Source organism: Vanacampus margaritifer, chromosome 8 (genome assembly GCF_051991255.1).
Source record: "Vanacampus margaritifer isolate UIUO_Vmar chromosome 8, RoL_Vmar_1.0, whole genome shotgun sequence".
NCBI lineage: Eukaryota > Metazoa > Chordata > Actinopteri > Syngnathiformes > Syngnathidae > Vanacampus > Vanacampus margaritifer.
Genome location: NC_135439.1, coordinates 13,645,458 through 13,665,544, shown reverse-complemented (window position 1 = coordinate 13,665,544; position 20,087 = coordinate 13,645,458). Strand labels below are relative to the sequence as shown.

The following is a 20,087-nucleotide window of genomic DNA, read 5'->3' as shown; positions in this document are numbered from 1 at the left end:
CCAACCTGCTATTGAAACCGTTTTTCAAAACCTGAGACAGTTTTGTCGCAGTAGGCTCAATATTTAAATACTATAGCTAAGGGATATTTCTCTTTTAACTCATCCATTCGAATGTCACACAACATCCATAAAACAGCAGTCACATTTTTCAACTTTAATCAAGTCGATAATGGTCAATTAATTAAGGGAATACATCTGTAAATAACAAATGTGACATTTTACAATGAAACGTTGTACACATATGAAATGTCAAAGTTGAACTGAATCCAATGGCTCAGTTATGTTCCCAAAATGTCAGCTATTATACTTGAAGTACATTATAAAGCTTTGTAACTTTGAGGGTACCAACCCAGTGGCGAGCCATACAACTACACTCCTAATGACACAATCATGTGTTTTAATAAGTCAAAAATAAAATAAAATATCCTCATAAGTCAGCATTCAAAGTCCATGTTGTTGTTGTTGTTTTTTTTCTCGTGCCTGCTAATTAGCATTTGTTCATGTCTATATATGACCATAAATAATGTGACAAATAGATACTATTATACAATTGATTCACTGCTAGAATAGCAGTGGTGGAAAAAAATAAAAGAAATACTGATCTTGTATAAATATGTTATAGAAAATATGTGCTGACAAAGAATCGAGTTTACCTAGACTGAGCAAACTATTACATGTGATCATAGTTGGTAAATGACAGGCACAGTTTATGTTAACATGTAACAATCGGAAGGATATGCAAACACACGCCAGATACTTAATTAGATCCACTTCCATCCAATACAGAAGCGTCTGACCAAAACAGTTCGCTATGTGTTCCCTAGAGGGCACCAATGATCAAAGTTACACCTGAAACCGCTGCTGAATGAGAAGAGAGGCACAGACGCGAAATTCCTAAAGTTTGTGAGGAGGTTCTTTATCATCAGCCCATGCTGGCCGCCAAACTTCCCTCCTTTATTTAATCCAGCAGTGACACTCTTCAGCAAGTCAAGCCTTTGTGTTTTTGTGACGTCACCGGCATGCCACTCTCATCCACGCACCAGCACCGACCGCGTTGTTTACCTCGAGAGGACCAACACTGTGCACACACAAACAAACAACAAACTGGATCTCATATGTGCGTATGCAAACACACATGTACGTTTTTTTTAAAGACTATCTATCTATCTATCTATCTATCTATCTATCTATCTATCTATCTATCTATCTATCTATCTATCCATCCATCCATCCATTCATTTACTCACCTGCTTCTTTCTGAAGAAGCCACGTTTATCACAGTTGGGCATGTAGATATCATGATGGGACTTGAATAAATGGGTATCGAGGCCTCTGATAAGTGTGGTTAGCAGCTTTCGACATGGGGCCTGTCAGTGGAGAGGATTTTTAAAGTATGACTAATCGTTAACTGTCTCCAATAGTGTATAATTATTAGAGAAGATGATGGTTACCTCGGCTGGATTCTCGGTAGGTGCGGGATCTAAGAGAAGAAACACATCACAAGTTGACTATTGTATGTGTTTACACCTAAAATCAATCATCCAATAATGTCTGATGAACTCACTGTTTTGGAAAGTGTTGCTATTTTTTTTGTATTATAATGAGTTTTTAATAGCATTAAAAACACTGCAGCAATACGAGTTGCTGATGCATGCACATCCATCAAAATCGCCTTCCAGGCACCAAACCGGAAATGTTACCTGCAGTCTGGCTCTTTTCCGTCCAGCTGATGACGCTGACGTTGCTGCACACGCCCCTGCCCTCTAGCAGGGTGCGGAGGGGCCGCGGGTCATTTGGCGCAGGTGCACAACGCAGGCCGCTGGCACAGCTCAGTGTGTACACCCCACATGGCTCTCCAATGGTCAGAGCGGTGACATTTAAATCTCCCGGCATGCTCATTTGGAAGGGCTTTCCTTTGCATCCCCTGGACGGTGCTGTTAGCGGCTTTGTGCTGGAAAGAAGTGGCTGCAGGAAAAGCAGCCCCAACATATTCACACGCAGAAGCATCTCCCACTTGAAAGTTGTCCAGGGCCGTGATTTGTTGATGCTTGTTTTCTCCGAGGACCTCAGAAGCTTCCTTGTTTATTTCCACTTAGCTTCCAGAGGTGGACAGGAATTTGCTCAAGCCAAGAAATGGTGATAATGAGGCTGACAGATAGCACTGGCAGCAGCTTTTAAAGGGCCAAACTGGAGAGGAGAGGTATGGGAGGGTGCATGATGAAGAATGCTAGTTTTCCTTCTCATTTCCACAGAGCTGAGCACACCCCATTTCTCCTTGTCACACAAACACACACACACACGCGCACGCTCATACCATTTGCTGTCTGTCATCTTGAAGGATAGTCATGTTTTCTATGCCAGCATAAATCACTACTGACAGTTGTTATACTCTGCTTTTATGCCAGTTAAGGTAGCACAAAGGAACTTTTCAACCTTAATAAAATATTTTCATAACTCTTCTGATGAAACATCGACTTAAAACTAGTTGAACGGTACCTTCGCCATGGCCTGAGAGGATCTGTATCATTTTTACCGGCACTAAGCAACTTTGAGGAGGATGGTAGGAACACTGCCACGCAAAAAAACTCCAAATGTGCTGACTGCTTTATGGCATACGTCACCCATTCGTTACATAGACGGAAGTCAATTTGAATGTCGATGCATGAAAAAAAGAGGCAATGCCATGGGAAATGTGGTCTTCCTTCAGGCATAACATTACCGCTTTTGTCCATTTGGCGCCACCATAATCAACATAAACTGAAAGTTCCTTAGTGTTGCTTTAAGGTGTCATTTATCCAAGCTAACCAATCAGAGCACTGCAAAAAAAAGTTCTCTATTTATGTACTGTACTATTGTTTAGCAGCTCTATAGTTTCAGTATTGTCATTTGCTCAAAAGAAATACCAGTCAAATAATTGATATTTGTTTTTAAAAGTAAAATTTGATTTATTTTATAGTCCATATAGAAATTTATTTTGGTGTCATGCACAAAAGGTCCACAGCACATCTGCTACAGCATTGCACAATCTACATGTGTAAAGTTGGACCTCCTGTATGCCAAATGTCAATGTGAAGGGAGGTTTTCCATCCATCCGTTTTCTGTACTGCTTATCCTTGTATATTTTAATAATAATCATAATAATAATCATAATTGTTATTATTATTATTGTGTGTTTTTGTTTGATCTGTACAGCACTATGTTACAGCTGCAGTTTTTCTTTTAAATGCTCTAGAGTTGAGCTGGGCACACATGATCTTTGGACACTACGCATTTGTTGCATGGATAAAATATAGTTTCAAAACAGGTGTTGCTGACTTTTGGACAGATATTGCACCATATGGTTATGAAACACTTTTTTTTTTTGGACCAAATGTCAGCTGCCCGCTGTCTTTATTGTCGAGGGGAAAACATGTTTGATTTTCTGAAAAACTACAATGAGTAATCCCTTGAAACTTAAACATAAAAGATCGTTTCAGTATAAATAAACACACATACAGTTCGGGCGCAGTTACGTTATGCGCCTTGAACGCGCACGTAAAAATACTCACGCGCACGTTTTATTAGTCCGCGGATCCGATTGGCTGTAGAGGCGGAACTTCCGGTAGTACCGGTTGGACAGTGGACACGAAGTAAAATACTTCATCTGCCTAAAATCAGAAGAAAGTCAGAAGAACATCGAGTTACGACTTGTCAAAGAGTAAGAAAGTAGAATGCGAAAGCGGGAATGTAACTAGTTTGAGTTAAAACCGACGTATCGATGGGTTGTCAGCGGTTTTAATCACTCAGAGCGAAAAGTAGCAGCTAGCCGGACAACTGTGTCGTTTTGGTGAATCTTGTGGTGCGTTTGGACACCTCGTAAATATGTAAACAAAAGTGTCGGAATTGCACGTTTCTGTTTGGGCAACTTCGGACGATTTTAGAATGTTTACTGAAGTGTTGACGTTTGGTTACAATGTTTCCACGCGTGTGTGACCGACATACCGTAGCGTTTGCTTGCGTTCAACCCGGGATTGTAAATGGTCGATTCTCATATACTGTATCTTTGTGTTGCATTACTTAAAATAAAACACTGGAACTTGTATCCCATCGCATTTGAGTCTTCTGCTACTTAAGTACCCCTCAAAAAAGTTTAATCGAGCCCACTATTTTGGTCTTTACATAGTCAAGTGTGTTTGTGTTGAACTATGATAGCCTTTTGGTGTGATATGTACTAACATGTTCCTCTTCCACTGTATTTACGTCAATTTGGTCTGCTTTCTAAACCTGTTTGAATGGTTTCTAGTCTTCTAATTGACTTGTCAGAGCTATTATGTATCATCATAGCCATGTCTAATTACTTAACCACATATACAGTGTTTTTTTTTATGTCTTGGTCTCACACAGTGCTACTTTTATGAAATGAACAGCATGGTTTTTTTTGTGCAAATATATTCAGGCACTTGTGATATTTCATTTAGAGACTTAGGTTACGAATGGTGTAGTAGTTCACTCACCTGTCTTCTCATGGGTTCAATTTTCACTCACTGATGTGACAACCAGTTCAGGCAATAGGGGGGTTCTACCTTCCCACAACCCTTAACAGGATAAGTTCTATTGGAAGTGGATGGATGAAACGAGCAATTCAGATTTTATGTATCTGATATTATTTATATATATATATATATATATATATATATATATATATATGTATATATATATATTTGAATGACCCGATTTGTTTCTTTTGGCTTCAGATTGTGATGATTCTCACAAATGGACGACATCAACCTCCATTATCGCTTTTTGAACTGGAGAAGGCGAATACGAGAAATTCGTGAAGTACGACCAGTGCGTTACCGAGAGCGCCTGAAAAGAATGCTGAGGGATGGTGACGTGCTCAGGTAACGCCAAAGAGATTGTACCTCTGCATTGATTACTTTCACTTTCACCATAAAAGAAACATTTTGGGATAGTCACATCATGCATTTGTTGTATTTCACACTTCAAAGTGTTGAGTAATGGTGGCTTTTTGTGTTTGCATTCTCTTTGCAGGTACCATGGGAACTCGGATGAAGTTGGCTGTTTTGTGGCGGCGAGGCCATTGTCGAAGAGAAGTTGCTATTTTGAGGTAAGTGTCAAAGTAATACAGTAAAAATAAGAAATTCAACTGTAAAATCTCAGTTTATTTTGATATAATGTGGAAAGTGGCGGCCGTGGCTCAGCGTGTAGAGACGGTTGTTCAGTAACCAAAGGTCGGCTGTTTGATCCCCACTGCCCCCAAGTAATGTGTCGTTGTGTCCTTGGGCAAGGCACTTCACACACAATGCCTCCGCTGCTACTCACACCGGTGTATGGAAGGTGCGAATGTCTGGTGGTGGTCGGAGGGGCCGTAGGCGCACATTGGCAGCCTCGCTTCTGTCAGCCTGACCCCAGCCACCGCAATGTGGATGTGAGTGCAAGAATAATGTAACTATACCATTGTAAAGCGTCTTTGAGTGTCTAGAAAAGCGCTACATGAATCCGATGCATTATTATTATTATTATTATTATAAATTACTAATTAAATTCAACTATCCATCATCATTAATAATAAACAAAAAAAAGAAATTCATAATAAAGTGTATATGTCAAAGTGCTATAGAATAATAATAACGTTATGCTCTATGATTTCCTTCTTAACCTCAATTTTTTTATTTTTTTATTTTAAATATGAGCAACTATTCAACATAGAAATAATTAAAACATGATATAATCAATGTATCATAATACTTTTTAAATGTGTAGGCAATATTTTTGAAGCTACATTTAAAAACTGTCATTGAAGAAGAAGTGACTTCTGGCTTTAGTAGTGTGAATATTAAACATTTTTTAATAAAACTAAACACAACTAAAATACGGTAAACTAAAACTACACACCTTTTGTGTTATTAAACACAAGTTACCCACTGTATATTAAATCTGCAAAATTGACATTGTATTTGTATAAAAAAAAAAGAAAAGGAAAAAAAGCCACCTTTGCCACTTACGCTGCATTCAAGGAAAGTGGGAAGTCGGACTTTTCTGTCTTCATGCTAGGAAGTGTGCAACTGCATTGGAACGCCCCTTTGAACTGACCCTGCCTTCACGTGCTATGGGAAAGATGCACCTTACCATTTGGAATCTCCTAATTACGACCGAGTTCTGTTCAATGTGCTTTTGTTGTTATAAATAAAAATACAAAAAAAATACACATAGCAGCTGATGTTCTCTTTGCTCGTAAAACCGAACAATTATGACAAATAATGAGTTGTAAAGGACAGGACATTGAATCGTGTATGCTACATAATTGTGTAGATTCTAAAACAACCTGCTGGCGAACGTTAACGCCCTTCACAAATCTTTCGGCACTCGCCGCCATGTTGAAACTTGAAAAGTTCTCTCAGCTCGGAAACTCGGGTATCAAAATAAATTCCCAGTTGTCCAGTGGAAAATACGACACGAGGGGGCGTTCACGTGCAATTTTCTATTCGAGATGTGGTATTTACCATAATTTCGATACTTTATTTTTTTATTCAATAGACACGGAAAAACTTTCCAACACATTTTTATTGCGTTAGTGTTGAAGCTCAGGATGACAAAACTGCCCACACTTAAGTGCATTCCAGACCAGATATTCTGTCAACTCTTATTGCTACTTTTCCATTTTTTTTAATGCTTTTATTTTTGCCAAGCTCTTGGTGGCAGGTATTGTACAATATTATGAAGTCATAATTATGGGATCGTGACAACGCTCCCCTCTCTCTGTAGGTATGTAATGGGGTGTGTTTGTAACTCACTTCTGACAAACGACCAAAAAATTGGCTGCGATTGCGGTGGGGCGTCAGGCCCGTAATTAGCGTCTCTGGGGTGTGTTCAGCAAAAAGCGCTTACTGTTTGCATCGTTGCTGGCCCGCAGGCTCATCCATCTGCGCTGGATGTCGATAAACCCGCCTTGATTTCGAGTTCGGGTCAAGGAAGTGCTGTCAGTGAATCAGTCGGGGAAGTTGACAATATAACTGGAAAAGCCCCCGGTGGGAGATGTTACACCATATGGATGCCTTTTATGGTGTTCCACTAACCCCTCACATTTTCCCGTCTACACCTACACATGAGATATAGCTCATGGAATGATGCACTTTTGTTAACAATGACCTGTCCAGAATAATCTTTTTCACCGTCAGTTCTTTCCCCTCCCTAGTCTGTATGTCTACTGTATAGAACGTGTTATTTAATTTAAAACGAATAACAGGCTTCGGGTATTGGTTGTGTGTCTCCACCTGCATGAGTCCTAATAATTAAGATATCAGTACACTTTGTTCGAATTAGCTTGGAAGCTTTAATCTAGATACAAATGATAATACAGTATCCCAGATTGTATACAGACCCTTCAATGATGTGGTTGACCGCTGATTTGTTTGAATTTGGAAACAACCTTTCCCATTGGAAAAAATGAAATTACAAATACCGGTAATCGCATCCAGGGTCAAACTGTTGCCTTTAAAACCATTAACTATTCAGACAATGTTGTAGGTAACATTTTAATGGTAATGAAAGTGTAAAAAGGAGTTTGTCACTGTTAAAAATAAAACATTGAAACATTCTTTGATGTTGAATGAGGTACAAAATTGGAAAGTTCTTCAATTCACATGAATTCAGTTTGATTCGATTTTGATTATTCTTATTGATATTGATAATCCAATTTTGATTATTCTTCTTAAATATTAAGGACATGATCAAAATAAAAATAAAAAAACCCATTAAATTCCATTTTGCGTTGCAGTACCTAGACTCATTCACTCCCAGCCATTTTCACTGAAGCAACCCCCTTCGCTCCCGGCTGTTTTACTGGATTTTGACCAATTTTGCAAGGCCCACAGAATATTGTGTTCTATTGCTATAAAAATATGAAACCTACCAAAAGAAAGATTGAAATCTTTTCTTTCGTCAGGACATTTTTTTCATCATTATTCACAAATCTGTTTAGAATTCTGAGTAATTGAGGGTTTTTTCAATATGGTACTGGTTTATTTCCTATGATCTGCTGCCGCCTGCTGGCCGTTTGTGTTATAACTACAGTTTCTTCAACCGCTCTTTGCAGTTGAGAGGCTGTATCAAAACCTTCTGCATTACCCAATAAAAACGTATAAATACGTCTTTGGGACACATAAAACATTTAAAATAGAACATATTTATACGTTTTTGGGAGCAAATGAGTTACATTATTTATTTATTCGTTTATGAAAGTAACACATGATACTCACTTAAGTGTTACATAAACATTGATACCAGCATGGATGAGATGCAAATGTTTTCATAATTCTAATTTAATAAATTGTAAATATAAATTATAAAGATTCAGAATTGTCATAAAGTGCAATATGTCCGGTCTTTCATAAATGAAATTTATGTGAACAGCTCATTTCAAGAAAACGGTAAGATACAAAAAAAAAATTACCTTTAGATGCATATTTTCTTGTTAATTAATGGGGGGGGGGGGGGGTTGATATTAAAATAATCGAGTCATGGTTTTATGAATCTTATCACGCTCTAAAAGGAAAATCAATTCAATATTGATTATTCCTTTTTTAAAGCCCTACTGTTAACAGATACATGTGTAAAATCATACAGAAAACCTGTCAAAACTGTTACCATAGTTACAAGTTTCTACCTGACCATGCAGACGTGTTCTGTCTGACCATGAACCTGCAAGCTTGTAACCGTTACATCATGAGCATGCATGTTGCCATAGCAGCAGTTCAGAATCAGGATAGCAACAGGAGGACCGCATTTCTTCATGAAACAAAGAACATTCTGTTTTCCAACTTTCCACATATCGCCTTACCTCAGGCTCACTTGCCATCTCGGAATCTTAGTTGTTGGCCTCGAAAAATTTACGAGTCAGGGTGTGAGCGCCGACTACATCATATGTTTTGTTGATCTGAACATTCATCAAATCACCTTCCAAGTATCTTTTTCTGAAAAATATTTTATTGTCTTTCCCAGATGGATTTGTGAAGCAAAAAGAAATAAATATGTTGTCATAATATCTAAAAATGTCTTCATCTTTTTAGTAATGTCAAGTAAGGACAGTTTCAGTTTGTGTTATGGATATACAGTTTCTATAGATATACAATGGGTATAAAAAGTGTACACACCCCTGCTTTTATTGTGCTATAAAAAAAAATGGAGCCCTAGATAAATTATTTGTAAACATTTTCCACCATTATTGTGTCCTATAACCTGTATAGCTTAATTAATAAAAAAAAAAATGTTTTGAAAGCGGAAGTACCGTAAAAATCATATATATAATGTGGTTGCACCCTCTTGTAATGGGATGTAACTCTTTAGAATCAACCAGTCTCAATCAATTCTCTGGTAAGATTTGCTTCCCCAAATTGTACAAGATATAGATCACAATAGAGAGAAAAAAACATAAGAAATTATTGATCTTTGTCTCTCTCTTTTTTTTTTTTTTTAAATATCACAAAACAAACAACTGGCATTTGAGCAGGGGTGTAAAAAAAAAAATTCTAAGTACATACAGTATATAATTTTTTTGCAGTAAGATAATTTGCCCTGAAAGTATTTCTTTCATAAACGATGTGGAAAAGTGCATATCAATTATTAATTGTTGTTTTTAAATTATTAGGTTTGTATGGGAGAATCGTTGTGAATGTTCTGAACTCCTGTTTTAATGCTAGTGTTGTACTGAATTAAATAGCGTTGCCTGGAGGAGTTATCATGAAGTGGTTGAGGCTCAAATTCCCGTTGGTCTTCTTTAGACAGCAATCTAGTTGAGACTGCTGGCTACAGCAAAGAAGTACGTGCTATTTTTGCCTTAAATTTTACAAGAGACGACGGATGAACAATCAATTCAGCAGAATCGGAATTCCCAACAATCAATAAATCGATTATTGTATGCACCCCATGTCCCGATACCAACCAGGAGAATGACTGCCACCTAAGAATTGAATAATTAATAAATAATAATCGATGATGTGATCCCGCATTGTTTTCCTCTGACCACAAAATATGCCTCCCGACATGGCACTTTATCAAGTGAGAAGCTCCTCGTTGCGTCAATTTGGCCTTAATAATTTGAAGCATGAACGATTCTGACTGGATCCAGATGATATTTTTTGGCTGTTTATCCTGTGACAAATTCAGCTCGCGAAGGAGAGTACGTGCTTCTGCCCGCATGGAGTATGGCAGCTGATAATGTGGCCAGTGTGCTACTGCATACACGTTTGCAACTTGTTTCCATCTTTTAATGGGCTACAGTAAACGTAAAAGTCAAATTCAGTCTGTTGTGACGCTGCTTGACTTCCAGGCTGAAACTGACGTTAAAATCTGTCTTTTCCTACGTCACAGCATCACAACAGACCTTCTGCATTAACCCCCCCCCCCCGCCCCCCATAAAACTAAACTAAATACGTCTTTGATACACGTAAAACGTTTAAAATAGAACATATTTATACGTTTTTGGGAGCAAATAAGTTACAGTATTTATTTATGAAAGTAACACATGATAATTACTTAAGTGTTACATAAACATTGACACCAGCATGGATGAGATGCAAATGTTTTCATAATTCAAATTTAATAAATTGTAAATATAGAACATATTTACACGTTTACTGCATACACGTAGTAAACGTATTTTTAGTAAACGTAGATGGGTAGGGCTTTAAAAAAGGAACATATGAGTTGGTTTATTGGAAAAGCATTTATTTCGACATCTTATTGAAGATTCAACTTTGGAAATTACACCATACATGATTTCGATGCTAACTTGCAGCGGCAGACGGAACCATGTTCAGACTTGCCGAGCACACCCACGCGGCCCAGTCTACCGTGGAGTGATACACTAACCACACCTTTTAACCTTTCGACTTGCATGCGCTTCCTTCTTATGACTCACAATGTGGGAGGCGCAGTGGAGAAGGGAGGGGGGGAGGACATCTGCGTCAGTGGGGTTGGGGGCCTAATCAGCGACGCGACCTCCTCATAGATCTGATGTCAGTATTTATGGGCCATCTGACAGATTTAAAAAGAAAAAAAAAGATGTATTCGCTTCTCAATCACGAGGGATCTTTAAGGGATCCGTTGAGGTCATGAGAAAGAAGTTGAAGTTTTCCTCTTTTGCTTGCCCTTCGTCTGCCAGCAGCGCTCCAGCTTGTACGCTTCCATGCAGGGCTTCCCAGGAATCACGTCACACGCTCGGTATTCAGTTGCGATAACAACGGCACAGACCGCTTCCTAGCTTCACTCTGAGTCAGTAGTTTGAATATGAGTTGGACATCTATTGTCATTGTCAATATTGACTTGCAATTTTTTGATGTTGGATATGTGCTTTTTAGACATCTCCATTTCACCATTAACAAAATAAATTCCATTGAACTTTATATTCATTGTATTAAGTAGATGCATATTGGTCAAGCTTAGTCACTTTTTTGGGGGGAAATAAATAAATAAATGCAAGCTAATGGCTAATTAACATTTATTTACTGAGCAGATAAACTGACAGAGTGGAGAAGTTATGCGTGACCATATCCAACTATAATACACATCACATAATATAACATTTTGAAACCTAAGCCAACTATTTATTCGGCAACTAGCCTTTAGCAACATAATTCATTTAGCACGCTTACTGCTTTTCACATTTCTGAAACGTTTTTCTATGAACTGTTACGTCACTCTGACGGAGGGGCGATGTTAAGTGTGACAGTTTCCAACTACACACGTAATCTGAACGTTATGAAACATAAGTAAATATTTATTCTGCGACTAGCCACACTGTTTCAGCCTCCTTTTTCAAGAAAGACAAAATGGCGGACATGATGGCACAAGAGTTTCTTAAAGGGGCAGTGACCCCATCATGAAAAGGAGGATAGTGATTTCAGGAACACATGAAAAATGTTCAATATGATGAGTAAAATAAAAAATACTCTTTAAAATTATTTTTTTTATTAGATCACTTGTGTACAGTAAAACCATGTAAAAATGTTAGATTTTTGTATCATTTAAGCACTTGTGACACACGTTTTAGTTAGAACATTATGTGCGCCATGCCACATATACATAGATGGCATCTTTTAATCTAATGTTCTTACAGATTTGCTACTGTGTTTTTGTTGTTTTTTTAGGTGACAATCGTCGATACAGGAGTGAGGGGGATGATTGCTGTTGGTTTAGTGCCTCAACTGTACAAGCTGGACCATCAGCCGGGCTGGCTCCCAAATTCTGTGGCTTTCCACGCAGATGATGGCAAGTACGTGTGACCTTTATTTATTTATTTTATTTTTTTCCCCTTGAGGTATGCACATCATGACTTGCGGTCATGTTAAGGAGTTCATAACGTGGGAGTTGCCTGCAGCTCACTTGTCACTTACATTTAACTTGTCTGTCATCCACTGAAGGAACTTTAAGGAAAGGTGACCTATAAATGTACACATGACACTGAATGCGCAACATTTCCATACAGATTTGGTTTTGCATGCGCTGTGAATTCATGCGAATTCAATACTTGACTGTCACACTTCCCCTTAAAAAGTCTCACAGTGGTGGGAATGGAGAGAAATCAACAGTAAATCTCCTAGCCAGTGCCATCATCACTATAAGTTGTATCAACATACAGTAAGGCTTGTTTTTTTTTTTAATCATCTTTTTTTTTTTAAGGTCGATGTTGATTTGACAGAATACATTTCAGATAATTGAGTCATTGGTTAATTAATATATTTTTTTTATACATGTATAATAGGGGTGTGAATTGCCTAGTACCTGGCGATTCAGTTCGTATCACGATTCATAGGTCACAATTCGATTCGATTCTGATTAATCCCGATACGAATCTCTAAATTGATTATTGCGATTTTTTTTTTTTTTTTTACTCAAATTTAGAAAATACTAATCAGTAAACTTGTACATGTACACTGCAAGATTTGTATGAAAATGTATGTATTTATCTTAAAATTCAGGCTTATAACTGAGCATTTAACAAACAGTTTGCAGTTTTATGTTTGAACAGCACTGAAATAAAATATTAAGGCTAAATGTTCCATTAATATAACATTCTTCCATGCTTAATGTGTGAATCCTAACCCTAAGTAAGACGTTTTGTTGAATATTAAAAAAATTATGTCAAAAAAAAAAGGTAAAAAATGGGCCGATTATTTATTTATTTTTTATTTATTTATTTATTTTTGGTGTTTGAATACCTTTTCTAGTGTTTATAATAATCGTCACCCGATTTTAAAATCACCTATATTGTCAGATTAATCAGTCAGGCCCTAGTACGAGATGTCTCCTATTCCTGCAGGCTGTACAATGGCAACACAGTAGGACAACAGTTTGGTCCAAAATGCTGCAGGGGGGACCGAATCGGCTGTGGAATATCCCTGGACTCCGATGATGGACAGTTGACTGTTTTTTTTACCAAGAACGGTAAAGAAGTAAGTACTGTTACGTTGTGTTGACTTCCAATTGGGTGAATTGGAAGACTTTGTAACGTATACTTTTGTGTCCAGGTTGGCAGCGTGGACGTGCCGGCAGCGGAAGCTCTCTACCCTGCTGTGGGAATGCATTCGCTGGGGGAGGAAGTGCTGCTGGACCTGCACGCTGAGTGGAGAATGGAGGAGGATGATGGGCTGATGATAGTAGACAGCCATGAAGATGACTGGGGCCGCCTTCATGACATTCGAGTGTCTGGCACTGTAAGTACTCAACAGGCGGAGCGCGTTTTGTTTTTGCGATCAATAAAGTTTGGGGAACACAAACTAGCTAGTGTCTATGTAATGTGTTTCGTCACTTCTGGGGATTTTAAATGAAAGTTCTCGCCTGCCACTTTTTTAATGACAATATGAATCATTACCGAGTCTATTAAGCAAGAAATGCCAAATACAGAAGTAATTGTTCACAAATTCTTAATGATAGAATTAAATTATTATTTCCGAAGAGGTCATTGACCTCCCTCCAATTTACTCTCCCCACCCATTTTGGAGACGTCCAGACTGCAGTGTTGGTGTCTGACTCAGATGCTGATGTGCACGAAATCTGAGCTCAATTATAGGAGGCAAGAGGGAATCGCAGCCTCGGGCAACAAGCGTCTGCAACACCTTTTCTTCATGCGTGATTATTACAAATTAGTCCCCTATCATTTTACTGACGTCCATTCTTTCGTACGTCACGACATGCGCATGCTAGCTGAATTCCTTTATACGGTCCTCAGGAGACCTGTTAAGGGAAAAAAACAAACAAAAAACAAACGGGCTTCTCACAGCGTGAACTTGCAAGCTTCAGGGGTGCTGCTTATTTCCATATATTACGGTAAAAGTGATTGATGTTTGGCCGTTTATAGTATTTTTTTAAAGCAACATAAATTTGGTTCAATCATCAACATCAATTTTCATAACATTTTAAGCAATGTTTGTTTTGGGCTGTCGCTCATTTTAGGTTTCGCCATCAATATTGACATTATTGACATTCCCCAAAAATCGGCATTGGACTAAACCTTATTATAATTATGAAAGCCTGATTTGCTAGCTAGAGAAAAAAAAACGAGAATATTCTGGATAAGCAAAAAAAATAAAAAATCTATAAAAGTTAACTTGCATCTCTAAATTTACAAATCTCAGTTTGTCATGTTAGTAGTGCAGATTTGCAAGTAATAAACCGTTATTAACTCATTCACTGCCATTGACGGCTATAGACGTCAAAAATTCATTTTAACCATTTCTTTTAGTTTTCCACTTTTGTTAATGAGTATGAAAACCTAAAAAAAAAAGATATAAAATTTGTGATTAATTGTGAGTAAATTAATGAAGTCATCTGATTAATTACAATAAAAAAAATTAATCACCTGACGCAATTAAAAAAAAAAGATTATTAAAAATGAGGGGCATCGGGCGATTAAATTTTTTAATTGTGATTAATGGCATGACTTCACTAGTTAACTCACAATTAGTCACAAATTTTATATTTGTTCTAAAAAAAATCTAGGTTTTCACACTCTTGTTACTATTAGAAAAAGTTCAAATGAATTTTTGACGTCTGTAGCCGTCAATGGCAGTGAATGAGTTCATATACTATCAACATCAGTTGTTTCATTGGTTTGTCTGTTTTTAATTCGAATCATGATGACAACTCTTTGCTCTCTGTTGGGACATTTGGTCTTGTGTATGTTTGAAGCGCTAACATGAGCATGCTGTTTCTTCAGCTGCTGGAGTACACGGGCAAAGGGAAGAGCATCGTTGACGTGGGCTTGGCTCAGGCCCTCCGCCCGCTCAACACGCGCTTCCACTACTACGAGCTGGAGATCACAGACGCCGGGGAGAAATGTTACATCGCCCTGGGGCTGGCGCGCAAGGTACGAGGCCATCGGCGCGAGGCTGCACGCTGCGGCTCACTCTTTCCAGTCTGCGTGATGATGGATGAGGGAGGAAAAGCTAACAACAGAATAAATATTGTGTCATTGTGCCCTCACATCTGCGTTTGCGTCCGAAGCAGGTTGTTCCACTTAGATGCTAATCTCCCTCATTAAGGAGGAAAGTGCAGTCACATCGGGGAAACTTGGTTAGGTGTTGTTTGATTGCAAATGATTCACAATCTGGAAACGGAAAAAAGACCTGTTGAATGTTTATACATGATCGAGCCATTGTGTCATTGAAATAATATTGGAGAAGAAAGTGGGCCTTCGATCTGGAGATGTTCTGCCATGTGCTCATTGTTTTCACTTTGCGGTGGCGGCGGCGGGCGCGGCGCCACATCGGAGAATAGAGTTGTCATTTTCATGATCATTTTTCTTAGAATTGTTTTCCCTGCACGTCTGTGGTTTTTAGAAAAAAAAGAAAAAAGTCGGTCGTTCCTTTTGCTCTAATAATCAAAACAAAGGTATCTTTTTTTCCTGTCAGGGTAACAGTTTGTTCTTTGCTCAGTCCTTCCACAAGGGTTTTATTTCCATGTTCTCTTTGGAGGAAAACTAATCAATCTGCCTCTCACTATTGATCTGATTTAGGTTGGTTTTCACTTTGCGTATTATGTTTCACTTGTAATGTCCAGCACACGCCCACGAAGGAACAATCGCATATCTCATCTTGTGCCAGTCCGATCGGTCAATCTTATGACATTCCTAACATGTCAGCCATGTTCTTCCACTGTCAGAGAAAGTCAAGGCTGATGATGTCAAAAAGCATTTGGAAAGAAAATGTTTATAAAGACTCTTAAAGCAACCACACCATGTTAAATGCACAACTTGAAGAGTTGAAGGCTAAAGCTGCAGAGAGCGCAAGTGCTCACATCAAACTTCTGCTGTCGTTCTTTTGCAAGGTCAAAGCCGTCATAAGGGGAAATTCTTAAGACTCTTAAGGCAACCTCACCCTGCAACACAATATGAAAAGATGAAGGATAAAGCTTGCACGAGCACAGAGGTCACGCCAAACTCTTAAGTCACAGCGCTTAAAGTGGAAGTCAACCCAAAAATGTCTTTACAAGAATATGTTGTACGCAGCCGCACTAGTCTAAACATGCTATTCTGATTAATATTGTGTTTGTGGAATAGGAATTAAGCAGCAAAATCCACCCGTTTTTAGCCGTTTCAGGGGGTGGCCATTTTGTCACTTGCTGTTGACAGTTGTAAGCAACAATTGTCACGGTGCGTCAAAATGATCTACATGCACAAAAATACAGATATGATGCTGAGCTTTACACCTTGGTTGGTAGATCAGCTTTTACATCACCTCAGGGCAGAAGAGGAAAGTCCATTTTCACGCATACTTGACGAAATGTATAATTTGTCCCACAGGACTATCCTAAAAACAGACATCCAGGATGGAGCAGAGGGTCCATCGCTTATCATGCTGGTGAGTATTGACTAGGGCTGTCACTATCGAATATTTTTAAAATTGATTATCCTATCGATTATTCCATTTTTTTAATTAGTTTTTTTTATGTGAATTGAATTCAGGGGGTATAACTACTCATTATTTTTATCATCATCATTGTTTTAAATTATCATCTGTGCATAAGCATTAAACAACACAATTAGCCTATGGCAAACATTAGCGATTAGCATTAGCACACTAGTGATTACCATTTAAAGTGAACACACTAGCCACCCATTTAGTTCACACATACATCATTATATGTACATGAGCTGAATTGAGTTGATATAACTACTAATTGTTTTCTTTTTTTTGCATGAGTATTATTATACACCAGCAAAATTAGCCTATGCTAAACCGTTAGCAATCGCGATTAGCATTAGCGTGCTAGTGATTTACAATGATCTACCATTTATTTCACACATTCATCATTCACGTATCTACATTACACATGTAATAGTGCTTAAAAGACACTTAGAGACAATTGATTTGGCTACAATGAGCTCAATAACTTCCTGTCCACTTTGCGTTTGCCAAAAAAAACGTGTACAAACAATAATGGCGGCGTAAACATATTTCCGGTGGAGCTACAAGGCAGACATTTTCAGTCGACCAATTTTTAAAGTCGACAAATCTGACTTGGTCGACTTTTTTCCCCAGCCCTAGAATGAATTATGATACACAAACGGTTTTATTTTTGGCATTGTTTTTAATAGTTATTACTTATACATATTTTTAATAAGCAGTGTTTAGTAAATTCACAACTCTTTCATATTAATTCATTTTGGTAGCCTTTGTTTTAACCTAACCTATAACACCAAAATATTTACTCTATGTTCTTATGACTGCAATTGTTTATTGTAATGCAGTTATATTTATTTGTTTTGTTTGTTGAAAAAAAAAACATACTAGAGGACCTTGAAAAAATAATCTCATATAAGATCACAATATTGAGTGCAATTAGATTTTTTTTCCTTTCACTGATCACAATGATGTAATTGACGTAACCCCGATGTTGCTTTGTAGATGACGGCAAGTTGTTCCAGGGCAGCGGCGTCGGCGACGCCTTCGGACCGCGTTGCTTCGAAGGAGACCTCATGGGCTGCGGCATCATGTTTCCACGTGACTTCCTCCACGATGGCGGAGGCGAGTCGCCTCACACTCCACCCATCCACGCCGTCACGCCCGCCCTCTTAACCGTCCGTCTTTCTTCTGACGGCTTCTTTTAGACGATGCCGACGACTGTGACCTGGAAATGTTTCCGCAGCCCGCCGTGGTTCAGAACGACTTGTACGCGAGCAATGACGATGACGACGATGATGAAGGGGAAGACTTGGAGGGAAGCAAGGTCACGGTGAGACGCTGGCAAAATCGCACAAAGCTTCTTCATTGTCCCTCCAAAAGCTCATTGTCCTCTCGCGGCAGGTGTTCTTCACCCGCAACGGAAAGGTGGTGGGGCGCAGAGAGGTGGCCTTGCCAGCGGGAGGCTTCTACCCCACTATCGGCATGATGAGCACCGGCGAGAAGGTTAAAGTGGACCTGCACCCCCTCAGTGGCTGAACACCGCCACGGGACTCCCATTACCTCATCAACAGGCTGCTGCGCGTCAGGATGAAACCGTGGCCTTCTCATGCTGTGAGATGTGTCTATTTTTGAAGTTCTAAGTGAAGCACACATTGTGCGGAGCAGGCTCAATATAAGCAGCAATCAACATTTATTTAGTGCCTGGGCTTTACGTCCCATAAATGGTACATTACTGCCACTCGGTGGTGGGAGTCCTGTACTGCAGTCATTCTTTCACTTTATGGCCTGAAAGTGAACGTAACAATTTTCTTTTTGTTGAGCCAAGCCGTATATTTTTACATTTAAAAAAAAGTCTCACAGCGTACTCCAAAAACAAAAATATAACAAAAAATGTGAAATGATGATCTTTTCTCAATTAACTCACAAATTTAACTTGGTGTGAAATCTGGGCCTGTTAAATTGAACACAAATTGTATCTTCTGCCATCTAGTGGAAGAGCAGTAAATTGTCACACTGTGTTTTTTGGCATATATGGATGAACCAAAATACAAAATTTTTCCAAACTGCATAATTTGCAGATACTTAGGTGCCTGACGATCTCACACTAATGTGCCAAAAAAGTGATTACATCTTTTTTTTTCTTCTCCCATTTTTTTGGGGGAATGTTGCTAAACCACACAATATTTTGCAAGCTTTTTATCAAATTACACAATCTTTTAATATTAAAAGGGAAGAAATATATATATATATTTTATATGAAAGGATAATTGACCAAAAAAAATAAAATAATACAAATAGTTGAAATGTTCTTGACAATGAAGCCATAACTATGATCTATTGCGCTCAGGTATATTTAAATATCAAAACTGATCATCTTTTTATTTATTCAAGTCACAGATGTCCTCTACATTGCATTGCGTTTTCTTTGCCTTGCATCGTGTGTGTGTGTTTAAAAAAAAAAAAATAGTGTTCACATAATTGAAGATAAGTGTTTCTGACGATGTCCCACTTTCATCGGAGTTTTAGCTTCCTGGCATCAATTCTATTCCTCCACAGAAAGCAGGTTGTGTGTTCACTCACCTCCCACGTGCCACAAACATGTATGCTCGGTTTACTGAACACTAAATTGAGCCTCGGTGCGAATGTGGGATAGGCTCCAGCTTGGCTGTGAGACCCTGAATAGTGTAAGTAGCGTATACTGTAAAATGGTTGAATACATGGAAGTTGTCATAAGATTACGAGCTTTACTGATTTAAAAAAAAAAAAAAAAAAAAAAAAAAGGCATCAGAGCAGCCAACTGTAGACGGTTCTGACCAAAGTGCCTGCACGTGTATCATTGTCGTTACATCAGCATGTATTGTCTTTATTCATGTCACTGTGTTTTTAAAATCAGTATTTTAAAAATGGCCAAATGGTGCCCTTGTGCACATTTTCACTCTCAGCTCAGCTCATGATTTCAAAACAATCAGCCAAGCCAGGCCTTATATCGCTGATGGCTCTTTTGTGTGAAACAATCCAATACAAGCCAAAAAAGTTAATATTTGAAATAGTTTGCTATTTGCTGGTGCCTTTTACTCACATGAATTGTACATATTAAAATGTCTTATTCTGTATCCTTGTGTTTTTAATTTTTCCAATTAGAATTGCTCATTTATTTTGTTAGCTAGCTGTCTTCCTGGTTCAATG

General features: G+C 38.3%; 2 protein-coding genes across 3 annotated transcripts; one reads left to right on the top strand and one right to left on the bottom strand.

Moving 5' to 3' along the window:
• Window positions 1-224: 224 nt before the first annotated feature.
• Window positions 225-3,662, bottom strand: LOC144056311 (insulin-like growth factor-binding protein 6). Its single transcript, XM_077572997.1, has 5 exons — window positions 3,549-3,662; window positions 1,701-2,274; window positions 1,452-1,480; window positions 1,248-1,367; window positions 225-1,078 (listed from the first exon to the last, which is right to left on the bottom strand). Exons 2-5 carry the CDS (start codon window positions 2,005-2,007, stop codon window positions 980-982), a joined length of 555 nt encoding a protein of 184 aa, XP_077429123.1. The 5' UTR covers window positions 2,008-2,274; window positions 3,549-3,662; the 3' UTR covers window positions 225-979.
• Window positions 3,555-20,014, top strand: spryd3 (SPRY domain containing 3). Of its 2 annotated transcripts, none has more exons than XM_077572995.1 (11): window positions 3,555-3,697; window positions 4,734-4,880; window positions 5,032-5,107; window positions 12,147-12,271; window positions 13,319-13,451; window positions 13,527-13,712; window positions 15,215-15,364; window positions 16,799-16,856; window positions 17,904-18,023; window positions 18,107-18,231; window positions 18,303-20,014. In XM_077572995.1, exons 2-11 carry the CDS (start codon window positions 4,753-4,755, stop codon window positions 18,435-18,437), a joined length of 1,236 nt encoding a protein of 411 aa, XP_077429121.1. In that variant the 5' UTR covers window positions 3,555-3,697; window positions 4,734-4,752; the 3' UTR covers window positions 18,438-20,014. The 2 variants fall into 2 exon arrangements, with proteins under 2 accessions (XP_077429121.1, XP_077429122.1); XM_077572996.1 differs by lacking the exon at window positions 3,555-3,697 and adding an exon at window positions 3,699-3,838.
• The last annotated feature ends 73 nt before the right edge of the window (window positions 20,015-20,087 follow it).

What these genes read in the sequence shown, in the direction of transcription:
- LOC144056311 (XM_077572997.1), bottom strand. Translation starts at nt 2,007, where the DNA reads ATGCTTCTGCGTGTGAATATGTTGGGGCTGCTTTTCCTGCAGCCACTT. An exon ending in GGAAAAGAGCCAGACTGCAG is followed by an intron (nt 1,481 to 1,700) that starts GTAACATTTCCG and finishes TTCTTCTCTTAG; the next exon opens with ATCCCGCACCTACCGAGAAT. An exon ending in GCTTCTTCAGAAAGAAGCAG is followed by an intron (nt 1,079 to 1,247) that starts GTGAGTAAATGA and finishes GTGTGTGCACAG; the next exon opens with TGTTGGTCCTCTCGAGGTAA.
- spryd3 (XM_077572995.1), top strand. Translation starts at nt 4,753, where the DNA reads ATGGACGACATCAACCTCCATTATCGCTTTTTGAACTGGAGAAGGCGA. An exon ending in TTACCAAGAACGGTAAAGAA is followed by an intron (nt 13,452 to 13,526) that starts GTAAGTACTGTT and finishes TTTTGTGTCCAG; the next exon opens with GTTGGCAGCGTGGACGTGCC. An exon ending in ACATTCGAGTGTCTGGCACT is followed by an intron (nt 13,713 to 15,214) that starts GTAAGTACTCAA and finishes CTGTTTCTTCAG; the next exon opens with CTGCTGGAGTACACGGGCAA.